Source organism: Cariama cristata, unplaced genomic scaffold (assembly GCF_000690535.1).
Source record: "Cariama cristata isolate BGI_N322 unplaced genomic scaffold, ASM69053v1 scaffold36201, whole genome shotgun sequence".
NCBI lineage: Eukaryota > Metazoa > Chordata > Aves > Cariamiformes > Cariamidae > Cariama > Cariama cristata.
This window is the reverse complement of record NW_009598207.1, coordinates 13,882-36,667: the sequence shown is the minus strand read 5'-3', so window position 1 is coordinate 36,667 and position 22,786 is coordinate 13,882. Positions and strand designations below refer to the sequence as shown.

Below are 22,786 nucleotides of genomic sequence, written 5' to 3'. Positions count from 1 at the left end.
ATAAATTAGTGATTAAACTGTTTAGAGATCTAAGGCTTAGGTTTCATCAGGTGGCTGTGAGGAAATAAGTTGTAAAGTTTTAATGAAACTGTTAGAACTGTATCGAAGTAAACTCAGTTGTTAATTTGCTATACATTTATGCATAGATAATTGTGGAAGCAACAGTAATTGCACTCTTGTGACCCTTTTGTCCTTGCAAAATTTAGTAATTTACAGTCTCTTTTGATATCTTTTTCTTTTCTCTCCCTCTGTCTCTCCATCTTTCTCTTTTTCTCTTCAGGTCATTGGTCAGAATTAGATGTGAGTAGGTGAGTGTGGCCTAGCTGATAAATCCTGTGGTTGTGTTTCATATGCTGGAGGCTGTGTTGTAGCTAGATCAAAGTCACTACCTTCCCCCCCACCCCCCCAAACTCTGCATAGCCTAAAGATCTGGGCTGATCTCTGTTTTAGAGTCCTTGGTAACTACATCTGGCAAGTCTTTGGTGAAACACAGTACGTGCATACTATGTGCATGTTTTTTTACATGCTTGGGAGCAAAAAAGCCTCCTAATATTAAGTTTCTGAGATCTATTTATTAATTCACTTTCTCCTGGCTAACAAAGTTTACCTATAGGGTCCTATGCCCCTGGTCATTTATATATTTGCAAGAGTAAGATGCAGGAACTGTGAAATGGTTTTGTTAGGAAGGGGCACCACGTTGATCTTTATGCAGTTCACCTGAGTAGGGTAATGAACTTCATCTTTAACTGATGATAAACTATAAATCTTCAAAAGTGCCAGGTGGTCAAATTGTGATAGGTGTTGCTTGGTAGAAAAACCTATAAAGTTGTTCTAGTGAACTCTTGTTAGACGTTTGGATAGTAAAATTAAACTTTTAATAAAATTGCCATAATTTGTGTGAATGAAAACATTCAAGTGTTAGAAGGCTTTTGGAGAGAGGCAGGTTTTTTAGGAAGAGATAGTATATGACAAATTGTTTCATTAATTTTTGTGGTTTTTTTCCAAGACACTGAAGTTTGAGTAAAATTTCTCTTGTTTCAGTCTAACCCTATGCTTTAGAAAAAGTCCTGTCATTCAGTCTTGTACACACACTCTACAAATTCTACTCAATTCACTCCCACACATTATCTTTGCTTTCCTTCATTTTAGAATTACACAATATAATATTGGTAAGCAGTTAGTTTAAATAACAGATCTATCTTAAGTCAGGTATGTCTGTGAATGCACCAAGAATATGGGCCCTAAAGTCTGCTTGGTTATACAAAAAACACTTTTGTGCATACTCTTTCTGGTATTAGGACAAATAGGTCTTGTTTGATATTCTTAATAGTGATCTCCAAACAGTTATATTGCACCTAATTTCATCATCCCTTGTGAAACTATAAAGAGTAGCCCTATAAAGAGTAGCTCAAATATTAAGTACCCTGTTGCATTACTAGGAGGAGTTAATTGAAGATGCTGAAAAGCTTGTATCTCCCCTGAAGTGAGCTTTTCGTATTTGGAAAAAGGGTCTAGTGATTTAGCTCTTCTGTTCTTAGGTCATGGTCTGACCTTCAACATTAATAGTCAGGGCAGACACCACGTGGGTTGATCTTCTTGATGTCTCTCCCCCTCCACCTTCATGCTTAAGAGGCATCTTTAGAGAAAGGGAGAACCTGCAGGGAGTGAGTTAACCCAACCCAGCTGTGCGCTATTTAGCTGAGACAAGATAACTTCTTGGGCCAAGAGTGCTGTAACATTAAACAATTAACACAAAGCAACACTGAACAATTTCTTGTTTAGACAATCTTTCTCTAAGAAAGCAGCTCTGTGAAGAAATTCAAGGTATATTAAAGGTAATATATGATGCAAATGATAATATGCAATAGGATGGAAGGTTACCATTTTACTATAGTTTCTCTGCACATCTTATGCTGTCGCTTAAATCTCTTTCTAAAAGTCGTAAAGGATGAGGAGACATTAGTTAGCATATTTTGAAAATGTGAATGATTCAAAGTAAGTCATAACCATGAACATATATGTTTTGTGGAAGTTTAGTGTTTGGGGTTTTTTTGTTTGTTTGTTTTAATCTGTCAGCCTTAAGTTAAAACTTAACTAATGTTTTGCCTTCTTTATGGCATCTCATATTTTATACATGTAGGCCTCAGGTCAGTCTGTAGCTTGCACCTGAATATTTCATAGCTCTCTAAATTTGAGTCATTGTTCAGTAACTACTTATTGATGTAGAATAATAAAAGGTAGTGGAGCTTGGAAAAGCCTGTCTCGGAGAAAAAAAAAAAAAGGCAATGTCATCTCTTGGCCAATCTGCAGAAGCGCTAAGGACATGCTCTTTTATACTGAGAATAGTCAGGTGTCTCTATTCATATGTATACACACACACACATACTTTTATGTACTTACTTTTTTCTAGGTGGAACATGTATGGAATTTAGTTGTATATGTCTGTTTAAAAGGACGTGTTTCTTACAGTTGGTAGTTGATCTTCATTCTTATTTTATGATTAATAATGAAGTAAAGGTCATATGTATTTAAAAAAAAACCAAAACACAGTGGAAATGAGAACTGATTGATATGATCAGTGCAGTCAGAAGAGTTCGTATCAGGGAGGATTTTCGTTCCAGACATTAAGGGACAGATTCTCATCTTCATTCCGTGTTTCATATGGTAATAAATAGATTGAAACTGCTCACTTCTCTTCCAAGTTCAGAGTTGACCACTTCTTCCATCCAGACCAGTTTAGCACATTTACTATATCTCCACTATTCCTGTTAGAGGATTATTGTCCTTTTCTGTTTAGAATAGCTTAGATGGATTCAGGGAAGGAACAGGGAAGTTTTAATGTTCGTTCTTTTGTAGTGTTGTGTCTGCAGCAGAAATCCTGAGATGAGGACTGGCTGTGTTGGAAAACTGCTCTTGTTTGCTACATATATAAACCTGCATTACATACAATATTCCAGTAGTTTTCTTTGTATTGTTCTTCATTGCTTTCTTTAGCTGAAGGATATTCTGACAATAGTTTGGTAATACTACCCTGAAAATGTATATTCTGAAGAATGTCAGTAATTCACAGCAGTTGGGACTACACAACCGAAATCTTCCAAATGCAAAAATCACTAAGGAGTGTCTGCCAAGACACTCTACGTGCTCCTGTGTACAGTGCTGTAGTCACAGGGCATCTCCATTGTTAATCTATTCCTATATGTAAAATATCCTTTTAAAGAGTATTAGATTTTAATAGGCTGAATTTTGTTTGACCTATCCTATTTGTGTTTGCTAGATTGCCTTTACTTTTGTCTTGATGTTGGTTGGAAATATATGTGCTTACTTAATGCAATGTTTGTTCCATCTGTTTTGGGCCATTTGATATTACAATGATAGCACTAGCATTTAGGAGAAATTTTTGAAGCAAAGTGCTTGACCACTGTCTTGGAGCAGGATGGTAGACTTGTAAAATTCAAGCATCTTCTGGTGAGGAACATAAAATCTGTTTTTGTGACTCTACTAGCATAGAAGAATGCAGGTGGGAGTTTCTTTTCAGATGAAATGGGTATTTGCAGAAAGATCTTGACAGAAAAATAAAACAACTAGTATTACAGATAATACTTGTTCCGAAAGGTCAGGTTTTTTTTGTTTTGGTTACTAGTAAAGAAAAGGGCTTGTTCTTGACCATGTGCTCTTTGTAAATAAAATTGATTCTGAAACCGTTTTTCATTCACAGATCACTCTTGTGCTGTAAGATTCAGCTGAGTTACTAGGTCACAGCAGCACTGCAATATTGAGGATTTTCAATACTTTAGCTGTGACAGCAAACAGAAAGCATTGGAGCCTGATGATATGACAGGTCATGTGATGTTGGTGAATACCTCATCTTGAAGCAGGATAATATGCATGACCTCCCCGGTAAAAATGCATCATTCAGTAAGAGCAGAACCCAGAGCACTGTGTGGACCGTGCTAACACCAGGAGACACAATTTGTAGTACTTGGTCCAGAAGAAGAATAAGATGTTGTTACAGTCTCTAGCCAGTCACATCTGGTGGTCCAAAGCTGCCCAGGAGAGTGAAATACTCCACTCTCCTCTGTTTCCGAGGCTTGGTTGCCATGGTCACAGCTTTAGAGAGACAGAGACTTTCTTTTCCTGTATTTTGTATGTATAGTAGAGGGTCATAGCAGTGGTGTTGCTGCTGTGTAGAAAACCCGATCTTTTCCCTTTCATCCATTGTTACTTTATGCTCCCCAATCAAAAGCTTTTGGGCTCATTTTTGTTTCAAATAATTCAGGTTTGAGAGTTGTCTTTATTTCTGGCTTCTTTCACGTAGTCCCATGTACAGGCTATGTCTTTTCTTACTCTTTTTATTTTTATTTTCCTTTAAAATTAGAGACAGTACATTCCTAACAAATAACTGTTTCTGGCACAATAACCACCCTGTCCCAATATTCTTTTGACTATTTGTAGTGGTCAGAATGTCTTTGTCACATATACAGGTTTCTCCACCCTTCCCCTCCATCTCCCCACCCCCCTGTTTGTTTCTCTTAAAGACGTGTTTGGGAATCACAGAATACAGATCTCTTCCTTTATTTTGTCTCTGCCACCTACTCTCTCTGCAAGTGGGTATTCTGGGCTCTTCAAAAGAGTAAAGTACACTGAATTAAATAAATACTTTGTAATACTTTCATGATCACCCACCCCCTTCCATCACACTCATTTTCCAATGCACTTTGTGCCATTTTATTGCAGCTCCAGATGTATACAAAAATCTGTACATATATATGCACACATAGAGAGATCCATGATTAAAAAGTATATACAAGCAAGCATGTTTTTTAAGAAGGGAGCCATCTTCTAAAAGGTGCTACTTATAAGGGATTTGAGATAGCTATTGTGAATGATATATAAATGTTTTAAAGATGGAACTCTTTGAAATTGATTTTATATCATAGCCTTCTGTCAATAAGAAACTAAACTGGTTGTCCAGGGCATTGTTTTCTATTCAGTGTTCCTGTCTGTAAACGTGGGGGGATAAATTGTAACTCCTCTATATGGGAGGCTGGGTCATACTTGTTGCGTAATATGAACCCAGAAGGGATTTTTTTCAGTTGATAACAAGGTAATTTTCTCTTCTCCAGACTACACGTACAAAATGTTAGACTTGCTATGGCATGATCCTGACACTTAGAAAAGAGTTTGGTAGGTGGTAGGAATGTTCAGTAACCCAACAACCTGTTCAGTTGTTTCTCATTTTACATCTGTAAGTCTATAATATGTAGAAGCACATTAGTCAGCAGTTAAAAATAAGGGGAGGGGTGGGGGTGTAAAAATACATAAAATGTCCATTTGCTTTCACATACATCAAGATTGCCTGCTCATTCCATTCGGGCCATGGTCTTCAAAGGTGAAATGCTGTTGTCCCCATTTCCTGTAACTTTTACCACTTCTTCTGATCTGTTTCTTTTTCTTTCGGCTAAAACTGTTTCCTTCAGCTGGAAGTTGAAAACTTGGCTCTGAAGCTGTTGCCAGGGAAGAAGCTCTGATATATGGAAAATAACACAAGTCTTAGGAGTAAAAATGGAAATATATTTGAGTGTACATGCATATATAGGAGGATAAAAAGTCAGGCAACTCAGATCTTGATTTTTTTTTGTTTGATCCCCTTTTACCACAGTCATATGGTAGCATTAATTAGATGATTGTATCCTATTGTAGTATGATAACCTTAATTAAATGATTGTATTATACTATATATCCCAAACATTATTCCACAGAATAGTCTGTCTCTGAGGGATGACTGGTGGTGAGGCACTTAAAGATGCACATGGAGCTAACAAAACCTGTTTTGAAGTTCTGTCTAATGCTAAAGAGTATGTATAATCAGGTCTTCGAAATTTAATACCATGTCCTCAAAATTCTTGGATTTGTTACAAATTAGATCCTTACCTGTAAAAAATAATGTGATACCCAGAAATTTCACAGGGATATTATGATAATAGTCTTTCTGAAGCACTTGAATACTCTAGTGAATTGCACAGACAAAAGTGATAACAGAAAACAAGGATGGATATCTTTATACGTGTGTGTGTGTGTATACATATAAATATTCCCTGCATAGTGGACTTGCTGCAGAAGGTAGTAGAGAAAGCTTAGTCCTTCACACTTAACAATAAGGGAGAACAACTACTTCCTTGGTGACTTTTGTTAATCTTTTGCTCTGAATGATGCAGGGAATTCTGTGGGGAAACAGGACATGCTTATAGCTTGAAAGACTACATTGCATATATAAAGAGACCAAAATAGTATTAGCTGAGTGACTGTATTATTTCCAAACATCTTAACTTTGTAAACACTATAATAATTTTAAGAATGTGTGTTTGCTCATGTCTCGTATGAATTGTAGAATCCTTCCTTGTAGACATCGATTAATACAGTTTTTGTGTTCCTGAAATATTGAAATGTTGCAATGTTGGGAGCTTTGTAGCCAGTATTGTTTTGAAGTATTTGTAGACAGTCCAACTGTAAAGATCCTTGGGCAACTTGCTGTCCTAGTAAATATTCAGCCCTGTAACGATCCTTGGCACTGGCTGCAAATCTGGGGAAGGGGTGAAGAAAATGACATCTTAAAAACAACTGAGGCTGATTCTTATTTTTTCAGTGCAATGTTATAGTAATCTATGGCATTCAATTGATTTTGTAGGGGACAAAGAATCGGTTGCATTACTTTCTTCTGCTCTGAGTTCAAAGACTCTTGACCATATAAGTAACAGAGGTGATACTACAGTAAACAGAAATGGATGAATTTCAGAGAAATAATTTCAGATAAAGAGATTTTTATACACACACAAACACTTACCGTATGAGATCCCTCAATCCCAGTCCAATATTTTTAGCAGGTGTTACTGACAGAACTTCAATGTTACATGTTTTCTCTGGTAGCAGTGAAAGGGAAAATTCATGTTGTATTACTTGAGGCTACAAAGAATTCAAACTTAAGGGGAAAAAACATTTCACATTATAGCAGATATTTAATACTTTTTAAATCCTTCACGTGTCTTTCATCTCTCGTCTTTATAGGAAACATGCCATTTCAGCAATTTCTTACAAGTTAAATTCCTACAGGAAATGTGTAGTATATAATAGGAACTCATTTCAAATATATTTAAGGTCAGTTTAGATACCTTTAATGTCAGTTATAAATTAAGTACTATTACAAAAATTATTACTAAATAAAATTGTTACTAAAATAATATAACTGAGTATAGTAGTTAAAGGAATTGGATTGCTTAGAACCACACAAGTGATGAAATAGTGTCTGAAACATTGTATTCATATTCCTGACTACTAAGCTACCTGTAGTATATTCAGGTGTTTAAAAAGTATCAGAGGTAAAGGTGGGTTTTAGAAATGGAAGGAAAAATTTGAGCTTTTGCTTGCTATTTGTAATCTAGAACACTAGAGGACAGCACTAAAATATTACATAAATGTGTTATTGTTTATACTGTTAATGATATAGATGCTCTGTGAGGGTTTTGTCAGAAGAAAACAAATGACTGTTCTGAACAGTTAGGGCAAGTGGTATTCTTCTGAATTTCCTTTGCTCCTTTTGAAAACCACATCTGACTTCACACATTATACAAAATATCTTACATTTCTTATGGTCTGAATCTAAGGTATTTACTGCAGTGTTTTCTTTAGAAATTAAGCTTTACTTTTTTAACATAGCAATGCTGTGGAATAGACTGTTGTATAAAATTACATTTTTAAGGTCCAGGAAATGAGGAATTAGTTGCGTCATCTGTAACTGTTTCATGATTTATCTGCTCATTTGAAATGTGCTGTGTTAATGCTATGATACTTACACTGAAATATGAAATAGTATAGTTCCTTGAAAAAATTACAGCTTCTGTTATGTTTCTCTAGGCACACTGGAACGACATGAAACAGGTGGAACAGCAAAAGCAATTCTTACTTCCATTGAAGATTCAGACTATTTAGTGGCAGATGCTCTATTTCCTGTACCTCAGAAATCAAAAAGAAATAAAAATTCAGGATACAAACACTCTAGCTCTTGTAAGCATGGCATGATGTCTTACAATCTTCCTCATACAGAAAAATCTTCAGATAAGGTAAGAATGAAGAGTAGAGAATTTCTCACGAACAATGTGTTGTGATCAAAATTCTTTACCCTTTTGCCTTCACTGGTGTGTAGTCCTGTGTAAGTGGCATGGAGGCTTGATTTTAAGTTTTTATAAAGACTTATTCTGACTGGCTCAGTTTTTATGCCTTCAACTCCATTTCATAGAACAAATGGGGGAGGTGGGGGAGAGTGCCTCATGCAAGGTCTCTAGTAGATCATCTCAGAAGAATTTTCTCAGAGACTTACCACCCATAGTTAGACCCCATTTCCTTATGCCTCTGGTTTATGACTCCACCTATTAGCAGTACCCTCAGAACAACTGAACCCAACAGTTTGGATGTATGTCTCGAGAAAGGGCACATCATGGTACATTGCTACTGGCCTTTCCATTATTGCTTTGCTATGAAACTGCAGATTCCTGTTGTCATTCAACGTTAGTTTTTATTGGGTGTTTGTTTTCTGTTAACATCATCACAGAACAGAATGCAATTGCCTTACATTTACATTAGTGCAATTAAATTTGGCACCTTATTGGTTAAAAAGAGTATGATGCTGTTCCTTGTGAGATACTGGGCTGCAAATAGGTATGACAGTCTTCAGGAGAGAAGGCCAGGCAGTGCACTTAGCTTTATCTAACAATTTCTTTGCAGAAGTCATTAAACGCAATAATTGTGACTGACAGAAAAGATGTACTCTTTCTTTTTGTTTTGAAAATATAACAGAAGGAAATACCATTCTGAAACTAGTGTTAATGTGCTGTTAAAGCTGAGAAAATGAGTACGGAGACACCATATAATGAGAAGTAAGGTTGCAAATGCAATAGTCATTCTATTTGCCTGTGGCCTAGATATATCTGTATTTTTATCAGTTATTTGTAGATATTTTAAAAGCCTGTATTTGCTAAATGCAGAACCAATTATTAAAAATATCTCAAACTTAATACAATCTCAAATTCAATGAGGTAGGTATTATCTTATTTGGGTTGGAAGATAATAGTACATACATTTTTCTGAAAACCCTGTTTGTGCATCAGGAGTGAATATATTGACTGAGCTCTTGATACACTTGTGTCTTAAGAATAGCGCCTCAATGTTGATTGTTCATGTTTACCACTTTTTAATTAATGAATTTTGGGAATTCCATTCTTTGCGAACAGGGGGAGTAATGTCTGCTATTCCTCAACCCTGAATGTAGATAAAAAAATATCTTCCCACAATTACGGGAAGATGAAAAATGCTTTCCCTCAACTCACATGTGGAAACAGCCATCAGAATGGTCTCTGGCCTTTTTCTATCTTTATTAATTATGGTAAATGAAATACTGGCTATTCCAAAATGCTGTCTGATAAAGTACAGCTTAATCCAAGTCCTCTTTCTTGAATTTTCTTTTCTGGTCTTTTTCTTTATTGTATCTGCAAGTTTACATATGATTTTGAGTTTATAATGATAGTTGTTTAACTCTTAATATTTATCTTTGACCTTTTACTAACCTTAGTCTGATTTCTAAAGTTCTTTTTGATCCCATTTTCTGAAAAGTCTTATTAGAGCATAATCCTGCTGAGCATGTTGTGGGGCAGATGGTGTACTAGTTGGCCATTGACACAGAATCTGATCTCACTGTTAGTTTATTAAAAGGAATAGTTTCTTCTTGCCTTTTTAAAGAGAAACAACAGCAAAAAGTTATAGTAGTTGTGTTTGGAGTGTAGTTTTGCTCATACCTATTAAATTGAAAACTGCATGAATTTATTAAAGTAGATGGAAAGAAAATGTGCTGCTCATGAAATATGGGAAAATAGTTTTTGGTAAGTTTTAAAGTGTGGAGTTTAACATGTTTTTGGAATTATTGTGATCTTAAATTGGAAGTAATATCACAGTAGGCGACGGTGGAGCTGTAATAATGATTTATAGCACTTCTCTTGATCACACATACATCTTGGCTGCTCTGATTTCTCAATAAGATATTCCATTTTCTTGTTTAAATATTGTTCATTAATTATCTTGTCCCAGTGAAAACTTTTTATTGAATGTTATTGATGTCTCTTAGACTTCTTTATGGTTGTCAAAATATCTTTTTTAATTTCACCTTCTTTTTGTCATTATAGTCCTGTTATTTTAGTATAATTTCCTAACAAATGAACTTCTGTATTTGGGAAACAACTTTTCATTCATCAAAAATCTGTCATCCATTGCATCCAGCACTTCCCACCTCCATCGCCATTAGAGCAGGTTCTGTAGATTGGTGCGGGAGATGCTGGAGGCTAAATATATGAAGTGTAGCTGAACCTGGGAAAAAATAACACAATGGAGATCTCCTTAATGCTATTCCAGAAGCCCAATGCAAGCTACACAAAAGAAGTGTGGAGCTCTGTGGCTTGCTTTTTTAAACACTGTTTTGTTATTGCTGAAATGAAGGTTTGCTGTTACTATGTTATGAAGTCTGCTGTGTGTCTCAGTTCTTATGCAGTAAACTTTTTTTTTTAGGTTTTTCAGGAAGTGCGGTATTGACTGTTTTGAGTCATTGTATTTTAGCATCTTGAAAAAGTCTTTTGAAATCTAGATCTCATGAAATTAGTGAGAGTTCTGTGGATATCAGAGTTCAACATTCCATACCATATTAATAAGCATATAATGACCACACAGATGAAACTTTGTGAAACTTTCAGATTATCAAAAGGTTTTAGTATGTGTATATACAATGAATGCTTCATTATCAATTTGATTCTTCGGCAAATTGTGTATTAGAAATTTGACAACACACTAAATTTTTAATAACGTTACTATAACGTTTCAATTTTAGCTTCTTTTTTAAGAATTCAATTTCAGAAGATTTATGTAACAGAAAAAATGAGGGGTAGCTATTCTGTCCTGTTGATATTACATTTGTGAGTGACCCTTATTTTGTACAATGAGATGAATCACATGAAGAATGCAAGTAAGGTTCAGCATTTTTTTCTCTATTTATTATTCCATTGTTTTATCATTAATATTACATTTAAGACAAAATAACATTTGCAAAGTAATGGTCTCTCTTTACTCCATCCGAAGAAGAAAGGAAAAAAAAATCCTAACATAGCAGTCCAGCTTCAAAGGCTTTCTTTCAAGACATTTGTCATCATGTAAATCACAAATACAAAAGCAGAATGCTTTGATTTCATGGTGTTTTGACCATTTTAATTCTTTTATTGTGCTGCACGTGCCAGTGGGAGTACCAATAACAGATGAGTGTGACAAATGCAGTTAACACAAGATCCATATTAATGTTGTCAAATCCGCTTGATATATTTAAACAGATTTTAATTATTTTCAATGTCAGAAGACCCAAAATATATGGCTTAATAGTTCTTCAAGAAAGCTTTACTTAATATGTGAATGTAAAACCTCTCATAAAAATGAAACTTTTATATTGGCCTTAGTCATTGACATAGGGTATTCATCAAGTCAGCAATTTGTGTGGCAAAGTGCCATTTGAATAGTGTATTGTTAGAATACTTATGGTCCACTTGACAAGGGCTCTTGCTGTAAATAGTGCAATTTGACTCCAGCTGTTAAAGAGTGGCTTTGACAGCAGCCAAATAGAATGGAGATGCTTTACTGCACCGCAGAAAAATCAATATTGGGTTCTTGTTCATAGTAACCTGTTTTTTTCTCTTTTTGCAGATTTATACAAGACTATCTAGAGTTCATTTGTGGAAGTTTAAATATTATTTTAAAAGTGGGTCTGTTTTATTTTCAGATTAATGTTGGTGATGAATGATGCTTGTGTTTAGTAAAAAAAAAAAAAGACAATACTTTGTGGATATACATAAACAATGTGGTAATGCAGCACTATTTCAACTCTCAGCTTACATAGATGGATATTAGGATGTGGGTGCATAAGTTACATAACTAATGACAAAAAATTATCTTTCCTTCCTCTCTCTGTTTTGTTTTTTGTTTGTTTTTTTTTTTTTTCCTTTTTGCAGTGCTACTGTAGTATCCCTGTCAATTTTCTAGGCATAGGGTTTTTTAAAACAGATTTCTTTGTTGTTTTCCCTGTAACAACCCCCACAGATGTTGACAATCTGTAGTGCCATTGTAGTTTTTCCTGAAGCATAGTCTTGCTGGTGCTGAACAGTTTTCCAGCAGTATTCAGTGACACAAGGTTGCTATGATACCTGACCAGTAGCAATAGGTATTGAATCACTGGTCTTAATTACAATAGACTACACGCTAGATTGTGTGCTCATGGTGTTTATATGGAACTAGCTCTCATTATACCTTTAAGTCATAGTTATATTTGAAAATTGGAGCTGTGTGAAAAACTGGTTTAAAAAAAAAATTAAAAAACTTCAGTGCATCATATGAAGATTTCATTGATGCAAATAAAAAGCTGGATATGTCTGGGAATTGTTTTCCTGATGTTCCAGAAATCTTTCATGTTAGAAAGTTTCCTAGCTTTTCAGCTTAAATAATTTGGATATAAATCTGTGTTTATCATGCACTGATATTTCTAGTGATTTCAATAATGTAACTAGAGCTTCTTCTGAGTAAAAAAGTTGGAGGAAGAGCAGCTTCTAAAATTTGTTTAGCAATAAGTGCTAAACCTTGGACTGCTAAATTATACTACTGAAGAGGTAGACCAGAAAAAAGGAAAAGATGAGAGGGGAAAAATGTATTTATTTACATATCAACTTTTATAGGAATGTTAGGTATATGTATTGCCTGATATATTCACTTGATAATTTCTTAAAATACTGTTCTTTGAGCATTAATGTATGGTGTGGAAAGTAATCAAAATATCTAAACAAGAGTTTACACAAGATCTGTAAAAGTTTGCTTTTATTTATGCAGTTATTAGAAATAACTCTGACTTGTGTGGTTAGTACCAGTTACTGTAACGCTTGTAAATGCATTTTAAATTGACATACCTAGTAGTAGTTGTTCTAAAGAACCTATCATTCACTTATGTAATAGTGTACCTATTCTGCTCTAAACAAAATATGTAAAGGTAAGATGCTTCTGAAAGAGAGGTATTTTCTTAGTAGGAAAGCCAAAGTTTATATTTTTATAGTTGCTTAAAGCAAGAAACAAGAATGTGCAGAAATTATAAATAATAAAAGAAAGATCTACTTTGTTACTTTGCTGCACAGAATAAGTAGAAGACAAATGAAGACTGTAGGATGATAGCAGTTATTTGTTTTAGTATAGTAAAGGATGCAATCTGAAAATAAAATTGTTATTGGAAGTGTGGAAAATCACTACTGCTTAAGTCTTACTGATGGAAAAATTGATAGAAAAATGGAAATAAGTTGCAAGCACCAATACCAAATAATACTTATCAAATATGAAATCAGGAGTGCTACCATAAACAATGGTATGTTAGACATGGATTCCTTTTATTTCTTTCCTTTTGTAATATTTAGAATATTATTAAGAGGAATTACAGATCTTGATTGTTTGTATGAAGTGGATTATTAAGAACAAAGCGAAACAGAAAGTAGTAGAACATTCCTCCGTAAAGTTGGTAACCTTTATGTTGTTGCTGCTAGGGTATTTCTATTTTTTTTACTGGGACTGGTGTTCAGAAGCTATATTTAGTATTACATTAATTAAGTATAATAGGCAAATGAGTAACGAAACAAAGGTGTGTCTATACATACGTATTTCCTGTAACTGAGATGCAAAGCATTTCAGTACTACATTTCCTGTGAAATTTCACAATTAAATATTTTGTCAAGGGAGCAAGGTAGCAACATAACTACAGTGAAATAAATAACTTTAGACTTATGAAATTAAATTGGTACCAGTTAAAAGTCATCATGATCCTGAGATACTGATAGCTTGGACCACATGTCACCTTTGCTGAAAGTTACTGCAGTTTTCTGAATTGGTCCACCAAGTCAAGAATTTGTTGATTTCATTGTTTTGTCTGTTGATTGTCTCAGAGTAAAATGAAAGCAAAAAGCTGCTGTTGTGATACTGTAGCACAGTTTACTCTTGCAGATGTAGATAGTAAGTAACACAGGCTGACAGAAATCTGAGAATAAACCTTAATGATTTATTTCACCACTTTGGATGCTGTTTCTATATACTTCTACAAACTTTTTTTCTCTGTTACTATAATGAAGGTAACTGACTTAAAAATTTTGTTTTCCCTACCTGTACAGCTAATTGGACTTTGTACTTAAGCTAAAGAAGGTACTACAGTGTTCTACTAGAAATAATCCTAAAGTCAATATCAATAGTCCTTGTAAAGTATTTCACATTGAAGGACCATTTATTGAAGCTAATCTAGCTGTTGCTGTCTTCCTCTTCTTCGTCTTCTCCCATACCTCAAGTGTCGTGCTGAAATTCCCTTCTCTGTCACTTGGAAACCATAGCAAACTTTGTATTTTGTTTTTTTAGGGAGATGTATTTATGGATAGAAACATACAGCTTCTATCTCACTGAAGTGCTGTTCATGGTATCTTATTCTCCACATATGATTGTTTCTTTTAGTTCTGGGTGTGGAGTCATATACAGTTAGAGTTTTCCTATCTTACATTTTTACCTTTACTACTTTCTAGTCCCTAAGATATGATTTCTTCTGTAGATTAGCCTAAATGATTTTTCTTGTAAGTGCTCTACCTAATTCTAATAATTCTAAAATAAATTACATCATCTTTGTTATAACCGTATATTTTCACATTGTCCAGTGGTGTTCTTGAGAATTCTTCGCCATTCATGACAGGAGAGTGGTGGAATCTACACTTCTGATAATAATCTTTTCTATTTTAAACATTAAGTTCCTGGCCTCTTATAGTTTAATTAGTATTATTTTAGTGAAGAAATGTATCAACAGGAATTCAGATCTGTAAGACTTTCCTGGGTTTCCACCTCACACGCCTATTAAAAAAAAAAAAAAGAAAGAAAAAAGAAGACCAGTGACTTTTTCAGAAATACATTGGCACCTTAATGCAATTGTAGAGCTAGGACTTGCAACACCAAACCTTATTCTACAAAAGAAAGACTTGCTATCTGCTGACATCCTTATGATAATTAACTGGATCTCTGGTTTCAGTTAAATCATAGAAATAAAATACTAAGATAAACTGTGGTTTAATTTAAAACAAAGCAACAGCAGTGGTTACATTTCTGTTCTCTTGACATGTTTTTCTACATATTAATGCTCAAATGTTGATTTATTCTGGTGGTCAGATTTAGTTCTTGTAATATTTATAGGAAAGGATGAATCAGCCAACCAGATATGTCTGGGAATGTCTGTTTGCAAAGACTGTCCTCTTGGAAGTCTATGTAATTCTACTGCCTTCAGTAAGATTGAACAGCTCTCAAGGAATGAATGGTATGAAATCTATGGGTACGGAGACTTGGCTGCTGTCCTGATACATCCTGGAATGATACAGGATCTGAAGAATGTCCAACTTGCCTATTCCTGAGTTCTCAAGAGTGGCATTTGCTCAGATAGATGGGATTTTAATATTTAATAATTTAATCCCACTATTTTTTTTGTTCTTTTTCTTTAGTATAGTGTCACTTGCTTAGGATTTGATCTAGTACTTTTTATGTAGATAAAATTTATGGTGGAATTCTGTTGTAATTCAATATGGGAAACACAGAGCAGCCCAGGGCAAATATGTTATTTCAGTTGGCATCAGCAGCCAGCCATGGGTTGGTAACTTAATTTTTATATAGATCAATCCTTCTTAGGACAAAGCAATATTCTTATGCTTTTACCCTCCTTCCAAGATCACATTGGCAGCATATCAGTGTTCAGCGTTATTCTCACAGATATTTGGATGTTCATTCATCCAATAACTTGTTCAGTTTAATAATTCCTAGATCCATGAGTCAGTAATCTGTGTTTTGTGGATTGCTGTAGCATTGTTTGTCCAGTTGATGACCTAGGAAAAATGGGAGATGTTTCCATCCAACCATCGTACGGCTTTTCTTCCAAAGTGCTGAGTAAGGCTGAAAATGTTTTGGCTACCACCCATCACTGAACCCTGTATATTTCTAAAGATATGGTTAGGGAATTTACTTCTACATTCAAGATAAGGTAATATTTTAAGATGTAGACAGAGTATTTGAATACTGAGCATATAAATTAATAAGACTTCATTTAAAAACACCTTATCCTTCCCTTCCATCTAAACTTTTCATGGTTCAGAGACTATCCATGTCAAAGATAGATCTTATTTTGAGATGAGTGGATCTGCAGTTCATTTTTATATTCTTTCTATAATAAAAATGTTAGAAGAGACTTTGTCAAAACTATTGTGTTTAGAATTGCCTTTCTGATAGTGTGCCTGGACAGGTAGTGATAAGAATTCTAGAGCAAAGCAGAAGTTGTCTGTATAAAGTTGTCTATATATCGTTTATATTTCTTCAAATATTTTCCTGAAAAATAAAATGTAGACTTATTTCCTACTGTGGAAAACGAATGCGAAGAATATTCTGTATATTAGCTTTACTTACCAGTTATTCTTTGATATCATGTTATGATTCGTCTCCAGGATATGTACAGTTGCATTAAACCCAATGAAAAACTGAGTTCAGTATTGGTGATGGAGAGACACACAGACAGTGTGGACACGAAAGCAAAATATGAAAAACATTTCATTTTCATACCAGGTCTCTACATTGAGCAATAGATGTGTTAGCAATTCTTCCTGAACAATTAAAGATTTACTGTACCCAGTAGATCCATCTGCCTGACAGTGGCCTTCCATATATGATAAAAAGGGGGGTTTATCCAGTTTCTTAGTCTATTCATCACACAGCTTGAGCTTGAAGACTCCTTGGCTTAATTACATTGTGCCACAGATTCATCAGGAGTGATGCAACAACTACTGTTGAAAGTCCTGTGAAGATAGTAACATTCTCCACTGGGATCAAAAAAGAGAGAGAAAGGTTATAGTGTTGGAAAGAAAGAGGATGAGTCTGCTTATGTTGCAGTTAAATTGATAGACAAACATTGGTGGGGTAAGCTCAAAAAATATTGTAACCTTTTCTGTAAGGGAGATAGATTCTTAGGAGGATCTGGGCATCTTCAGTAATATGAGCAGAGTTGTTGTAATGAATAATATAATTAAAGTAACACAAGGCAAGTTCAAAGCAGTTTCTTTAAACTAGTTTGTATGGGATAATTTGTCATGAATAGACACCTTTGTTTGGGACTGCGTTGTCCAAATGATGAAGCCTCAGGTCAAGCATAGATTTCATGTGAAAGCGAACTGGGGCACCACTATTGACTCCAGGTTTTTTATGCTTAGTTCTTTATATGTGAGTACTGAGGTTTAAAAAGGGTAAATGAATAAGAAAAAAAGTTCTGAATGCCCCCCTCAAGAGAATCCTCTGTCCTATGACTAAGTGAAGTGTTTGAAGGTAAGGAATATGAATGACCTTGGTATAGTAACACATTTACTCTGTATGATCCCCACCCTGTGCATAAGGCTAGTACTGCTTTGGAGAGGGTAGGCCTGACCTGTCTGCCCGCTTTGGGAAGCTATGGATACTTTTAGTGACAGAAACTATTCACATGCTCCCTGAATTTGAAACTCCGGGAGGTAGGCAGGGTTAGACATAGGAGTGTGCATGTGTGGATTGCTGATAGGAGCTATATTGTATTAGAAGGTGCATATGGTCTTTATGTGGAGATGAAAGTGTAGCTGATAATTTGCATCCTTTCTTCCTATGATGGTTCTTTTAGAGGTGGTGTATGCCATATGTTTAAGAGCTATTTCAATTATATACCTGCTGTTTATAACTGTTTTTAACTAAATGCTTCTTTGCACATACCCTGGATTGTTTGTCGCTTCAGCTGAGCAAGAAAATAAGACAGCTTTGTGTTTGCAAGTGATAGTGGGTTCATTGTTAGTAAGACTACTTTGAATTCTTGGTGGAACTGGGATGATATTAGAATTAAGGACTAAAAAATGTTTTGGGGAAGTATTCCTACGAAAAATCCATGACATCATGCAGATCAGAATTTTACCTCTTGGAAATTTATTCTTCTGAAAACCAAGCCAGTCTTTAAAAAAAAAAAAACCAAAAAAAAAACAAAAAAAAACAGTATCCCATAGTTTTATCCAATTTAAGAAATTTTCAACATTAAGTCTAGTTAAGCCTGTATAAGATTTGTTAGTTAAGGTTATGAACTTAACAAGACATGTTTCCTGATGTGACTCGACTCAAAAGACCATTCAGTGTTATTGTTGAACAATAGATTATTTTTTTGTTATAAATACATACATATGATCACAAGACTCCATTTATATCTAATTATTACTGGTTCTTTAAGCATCACCTCAGGAAGTCAAAGCTTTCTCTTATGTGTTGTATGACTAAAATTTTGGTGCAGTAATTTAAAGAGTAAGGGCTTTTAAGAAACTTAAGATGGCAAAATTTGAAATGAAGGTCCAAGCCTTCTCCAAATGCTCTGTAGTATCCAACTGATGTAGTATTCTTCCACTGAATGGTCTATTTAATCACGTGCTGTATGCTGCTCTGACTCTCACGATAAAAGGCTATATTAAATTTTCTTCTTGCTTGTCTTTTAATGCTTGAAGTAATTAAATTAATCTTTCTAAATTCAGAAGTGACTTTGTACTAACTAGGCATGTAAGTTATATCAAGTTTTCAGTTTTATCAATAGAAGCTACAGCAAAAAAACCCACCATTTCCTAGTAGATAAAGAGATGTTGTGTTCATGGCATAGGTTTAAGATGTAGGTTGAGATTTTTGTGGAACTTGCCAACAATATTTTATGCTCATAAACCAGTTTGAAGCCCCAAACACAATTTCATTTATCTTTATATTCTAAGCTTTATAGAGTCTGCAAAAGCATCCGTCTGTTCAGCTGAGATTGCTTCAAATAGTGAGTGGTCAGAGAGACTTAGCTGATAAAGGTCAAAAGAGCCTCTTGACCCTGTGATACTTGCCAAAGCAATTGGAGCATAGGGACTGATATACAGTTAGATATAGCTTGCTAACGCGATCTCCACTTTAATTGGTAATGATAGCAGGAATACGCAGTAAAGTCATTGCTGAAAGAAAACAAAAACTATCCAATATAGTAATTTATTACCAGTCAGTGGGTTTCACGCACTAGGTTGTTTTACCCCTGCAGTGGTCAGAGAAAGCAAAAAGGTACTCTAACACTTAACTGAAAATGGATGTCCTGCTGCTATCAGAGATGCATGGTGGTCAAATGATTGCCTGTGCCATTAGCTTGGTAATGTTTTCTCTATTGTAAACTCAGCTCCCCATGTTCTTCCTGTGCATCAGCTGCAGATTGAAGGCTTTCTCATTTGTCTTCTATTTGTGCTGCCAATCATCAAGCTGCTGTCCACCAAGCACATTTCAAGGAGGCAATTTTTTTACTACTATCGACTACCATCTCTAGCAACCAAGGGCTCAGAGGATTTAGTAATGAATTTAATGCTTTAATTTACACTGTGCCAGCCATTTTGCGCATTGTTTATGTATTTGTTTTCTGAGACAATTCCATGAGACAATTACAGGTTTCCTATTTCGCAAAACTATGCATGAGATAGCACCTGCAAACATGTCCCCAAAAGAGAATTCATTATCTTACGTATGTTATATGTAATGCTACTATTTTCTTCAAAAAGGCTAAAGAGAAAAAGCATCTATGCAAGTAAAGACATTTACTAAGCTATTCTGGAAAAAAAAAAAAAAAAAAAAAAAAGCAAGCCCAAACCAAACAAAACCAAACACAGTTATCCTTGGTAGTAGGAAGCAATAAAGCATTGTGGATAATAGAACAGAGCTGCCATTGGCTGTATAAGTTAATGTTTAAGACCCCAAGGTGTGGTAGCCATACATCAGTTATAACAGTTTTTCCAACTCCATGAAGTACAAATATAAGAGACAGGGTAGGAGTAGCTAAATAACTTTTACAAGTAGCTGTGTGACATGCTTATTTTTTGTGAGCTTAGAGCCAGACCAATGAAGAGACATAATTCTGAGAAAAGTTTTGAACTCTGGACTTCTATTGACATCTCAGTGACTGGCATGATCAAGACACAGAAAATTCTTAACCCTAAATACATTTTGGTTGGCAAATTCTACTGCCCCACCTTCCTCTTTCATTTCTGTAACTAAGGTTCTTCACATTTTAGTTTTTTAAAAACAAATAATCCCATTTATATTCAATGCTATTGATTGCCACAGAGGTAATGAACAGTGATTTAAATATGTAAATGCCCTTTAAAGTTTCTGTTATCTTTATAGTGTAATTAAAGGTCAGATTACAGCAAAGACAAATGACAAAAATAAGTGTTAATTTCATTGAAATAAGTATATGATATTATATTCTCAAACTTCATTGTGATATTTCAGAAATTATCATATCGAGAAAGTTCTTAAAGACTATAAGATGCAGTGGTTTTAATGATTCCATGTTGGGGTTTGCTTAAAAATTCTTGTTTGAAAGGATGAAGTACATGTACTTTGTTCACAGGATGGCTTCATTGAATACACATGAGCAGACAGTAGGATGGTGGTATTTTACTGATTAAATTAGCAGATATATATTTAATAATGAACTAATTCCTCTTTAAAAGAGGAAGTGTTCCTTATCTGACAGACTTATGTTGTGTACTTAAGTGCAGTGTCAAATGACTATCAAAATAAGAAAGTATAAATCTGCCAGAAGAACTCAGACAACAGATAGAAAATCCCCCACCCCAAAAAAATCAGAAGCAGTGCAGCTTCCTTTAATGAAAGAATCTTCCAGTCTCCTTTGACAATACTTCAGTTAGACTCACCTCACCCCCCAAATCTAACTGAAATTTCACCTAAAAATAAGTTGTTCAATTTCTGTCTAATATTTTCTTGAGCCTTTGCGAGCAGCGAGTAGTGGATAAAGGAGGGGACTGATCTTTCTTTTGACTCATTTAATGTTAATGAATCAAAATATATTGTCACAAGAGAAAGCTCAAATGAACACAGTTAAACCTCTTGAATATTATATAATTAAAAAACCTGATTAGAATCAACAGAATATCTCATATTTATGCTTTATACAGCATGATTCATTCTGCAGGCACTGAGAACTTTGGAGCTAATTTTCTGTCACTTTTATGCTGTTATGTTTGTGATAAAGTGAGAGCACAACGGGTAAAGGCAGCCAAAAGTCTGTAAGAAAAAGTTGTGTTTAATACTTCAGGACTTGTTTTACGTAGAAGTTGATACTACCCACGCTGTAAGAACTGAGCAATTTCTTTTCAGAGGTATCAGTGACGTCTAAGTATATTTTGGGTCTGATTTGCCTTCTGAAAATCTACCATGTGAGTTTGCCACTTTATTTCCTTTATGTAAAATGAACATCAAGACTATTCTTGTCAGATCTGGTTTAGCACAAAACTCACAATAGAATGCATCTGGTAAAGAAAGCCGGTGTGTGGGGGAAAAAAAAAAAAACATATATAGAGGAACTGAAACAATATGGGAATCCCTGCCAGCTAATGGAAGTGTGTATTTTAGGTGGAATAGCATTTCTAGAACAAGTTGGATCCCAGTGGAAAAAGGCCTTTAGAGATGAGAAGGCAGCTACGTAAAATAACACTTGAATTGTACTTCCCATGAAATTTTTATGTGGTATGTCTGTCTTAAACCAGTTAAAGGTAATTGCACGTATTGATGTATTTTGGGACCACAGTAAGGATAGCCCCCTGCCTCTCACTTGCCATAGACATGGGAAAATTTCTTCTTGGGTGCTAAGGTGGTTTGGTAAAGATGTGTAAAGGGAGAGGAAAAGAGATAGAAGAACGGGCTTGTAAGTTGTGGAGCAGGACTGGATTCCATGACAGAAGAAATCGATTAAAGTGAGTCTTCAAAGTTTCTTGCTACATCCTTTAAGAAGGAGGGTCCTTGAATGCATCCAGAGGGCGGCAACAAAGCTGATGGAAGGGCTAGAAGGAATGTCCTGTGAGGAACAGCTGAGGACTTTGGGCTTGTCTAGTTTGGAGAAAAGGAGGCTGAGGGGTGATGTAATTTGTCTACAGCTTCCTGAGGGGGGGAAGTGGAGAGGGAGGTGCTGAGCTTTTCTCCGTGGGATCCAGTGATAGAATGCATGGGAATGGTTCCAAGCTGCATCAGGGAAGGTTCAGGTTTGACACTGGGAAGCATTTCTTTACCAAGAGGGTGGTCAAACACTGGAATAGGCTTCCTAGAGAGGTGGTTGATGCCCCAAGCCTGTCAGTGTTTGATGAGGCATTTAGACTGTGTCCTTAACAACTTTAACTTTTAACTTAACAATGCTTTAACTTTTGGTCAGCCCTGAATTGGTCAGGCAGTAGGACTAGATGATCGTTGTAGGTCCCTTCCAACTGAAAGAGTCTAGTCTATTCTAGCTCTTGTCTTGTCCTGGCTCAAACATCTTCAGTGGCGAACGAGGGAGCTACAGAAGTGATAGTTGCCATACATGGAATATAGCTTGCCATTTCAAAGCTTCCCTGAATCCTGCTTTATCTTGGATGTAGAAAGCTTGTTCTGCTGTGGGTCAATCAGAGATGATGCACAAGAGCTTCGTGAGTCTCAGGATATAATTTGGGTCTGTAGCCAGAGTTCTTGTTTCCTTAAAGCTTATGGGTGAGGGGCTTGTAGGGGGGCTTATCAAGCAATGCAGATATCTCCAAGCAGTAAAAATGCTCCA

At 35.3% G+C, this 22,786-nt stretch overlaps 1 protein-coding gene across 1 annotated transcript in view; it reads left to right on the top strand.

Moving 5' to 3' along the window:
* The window catches only part of WDR72 (WD repeat domain 72), a gene marked incomplete at its 3' end in the record, with an annotated part of 62,397 nt that overhangs the window by 28,305 nt on the left and 11,306 nt on the right, over positions 1-22,786 (top strand). Inside the window, exon 13 of the mRNA XM_009709191.1 lies at positions 7,912-8,117. Coding sequence (XP_009707493.1) covers positions 7,912-8,117 — 206 coding nt within the window. The remainder of the gene's footprint in view (positions 1-7,911; positions 8,118-22,786) is intronic.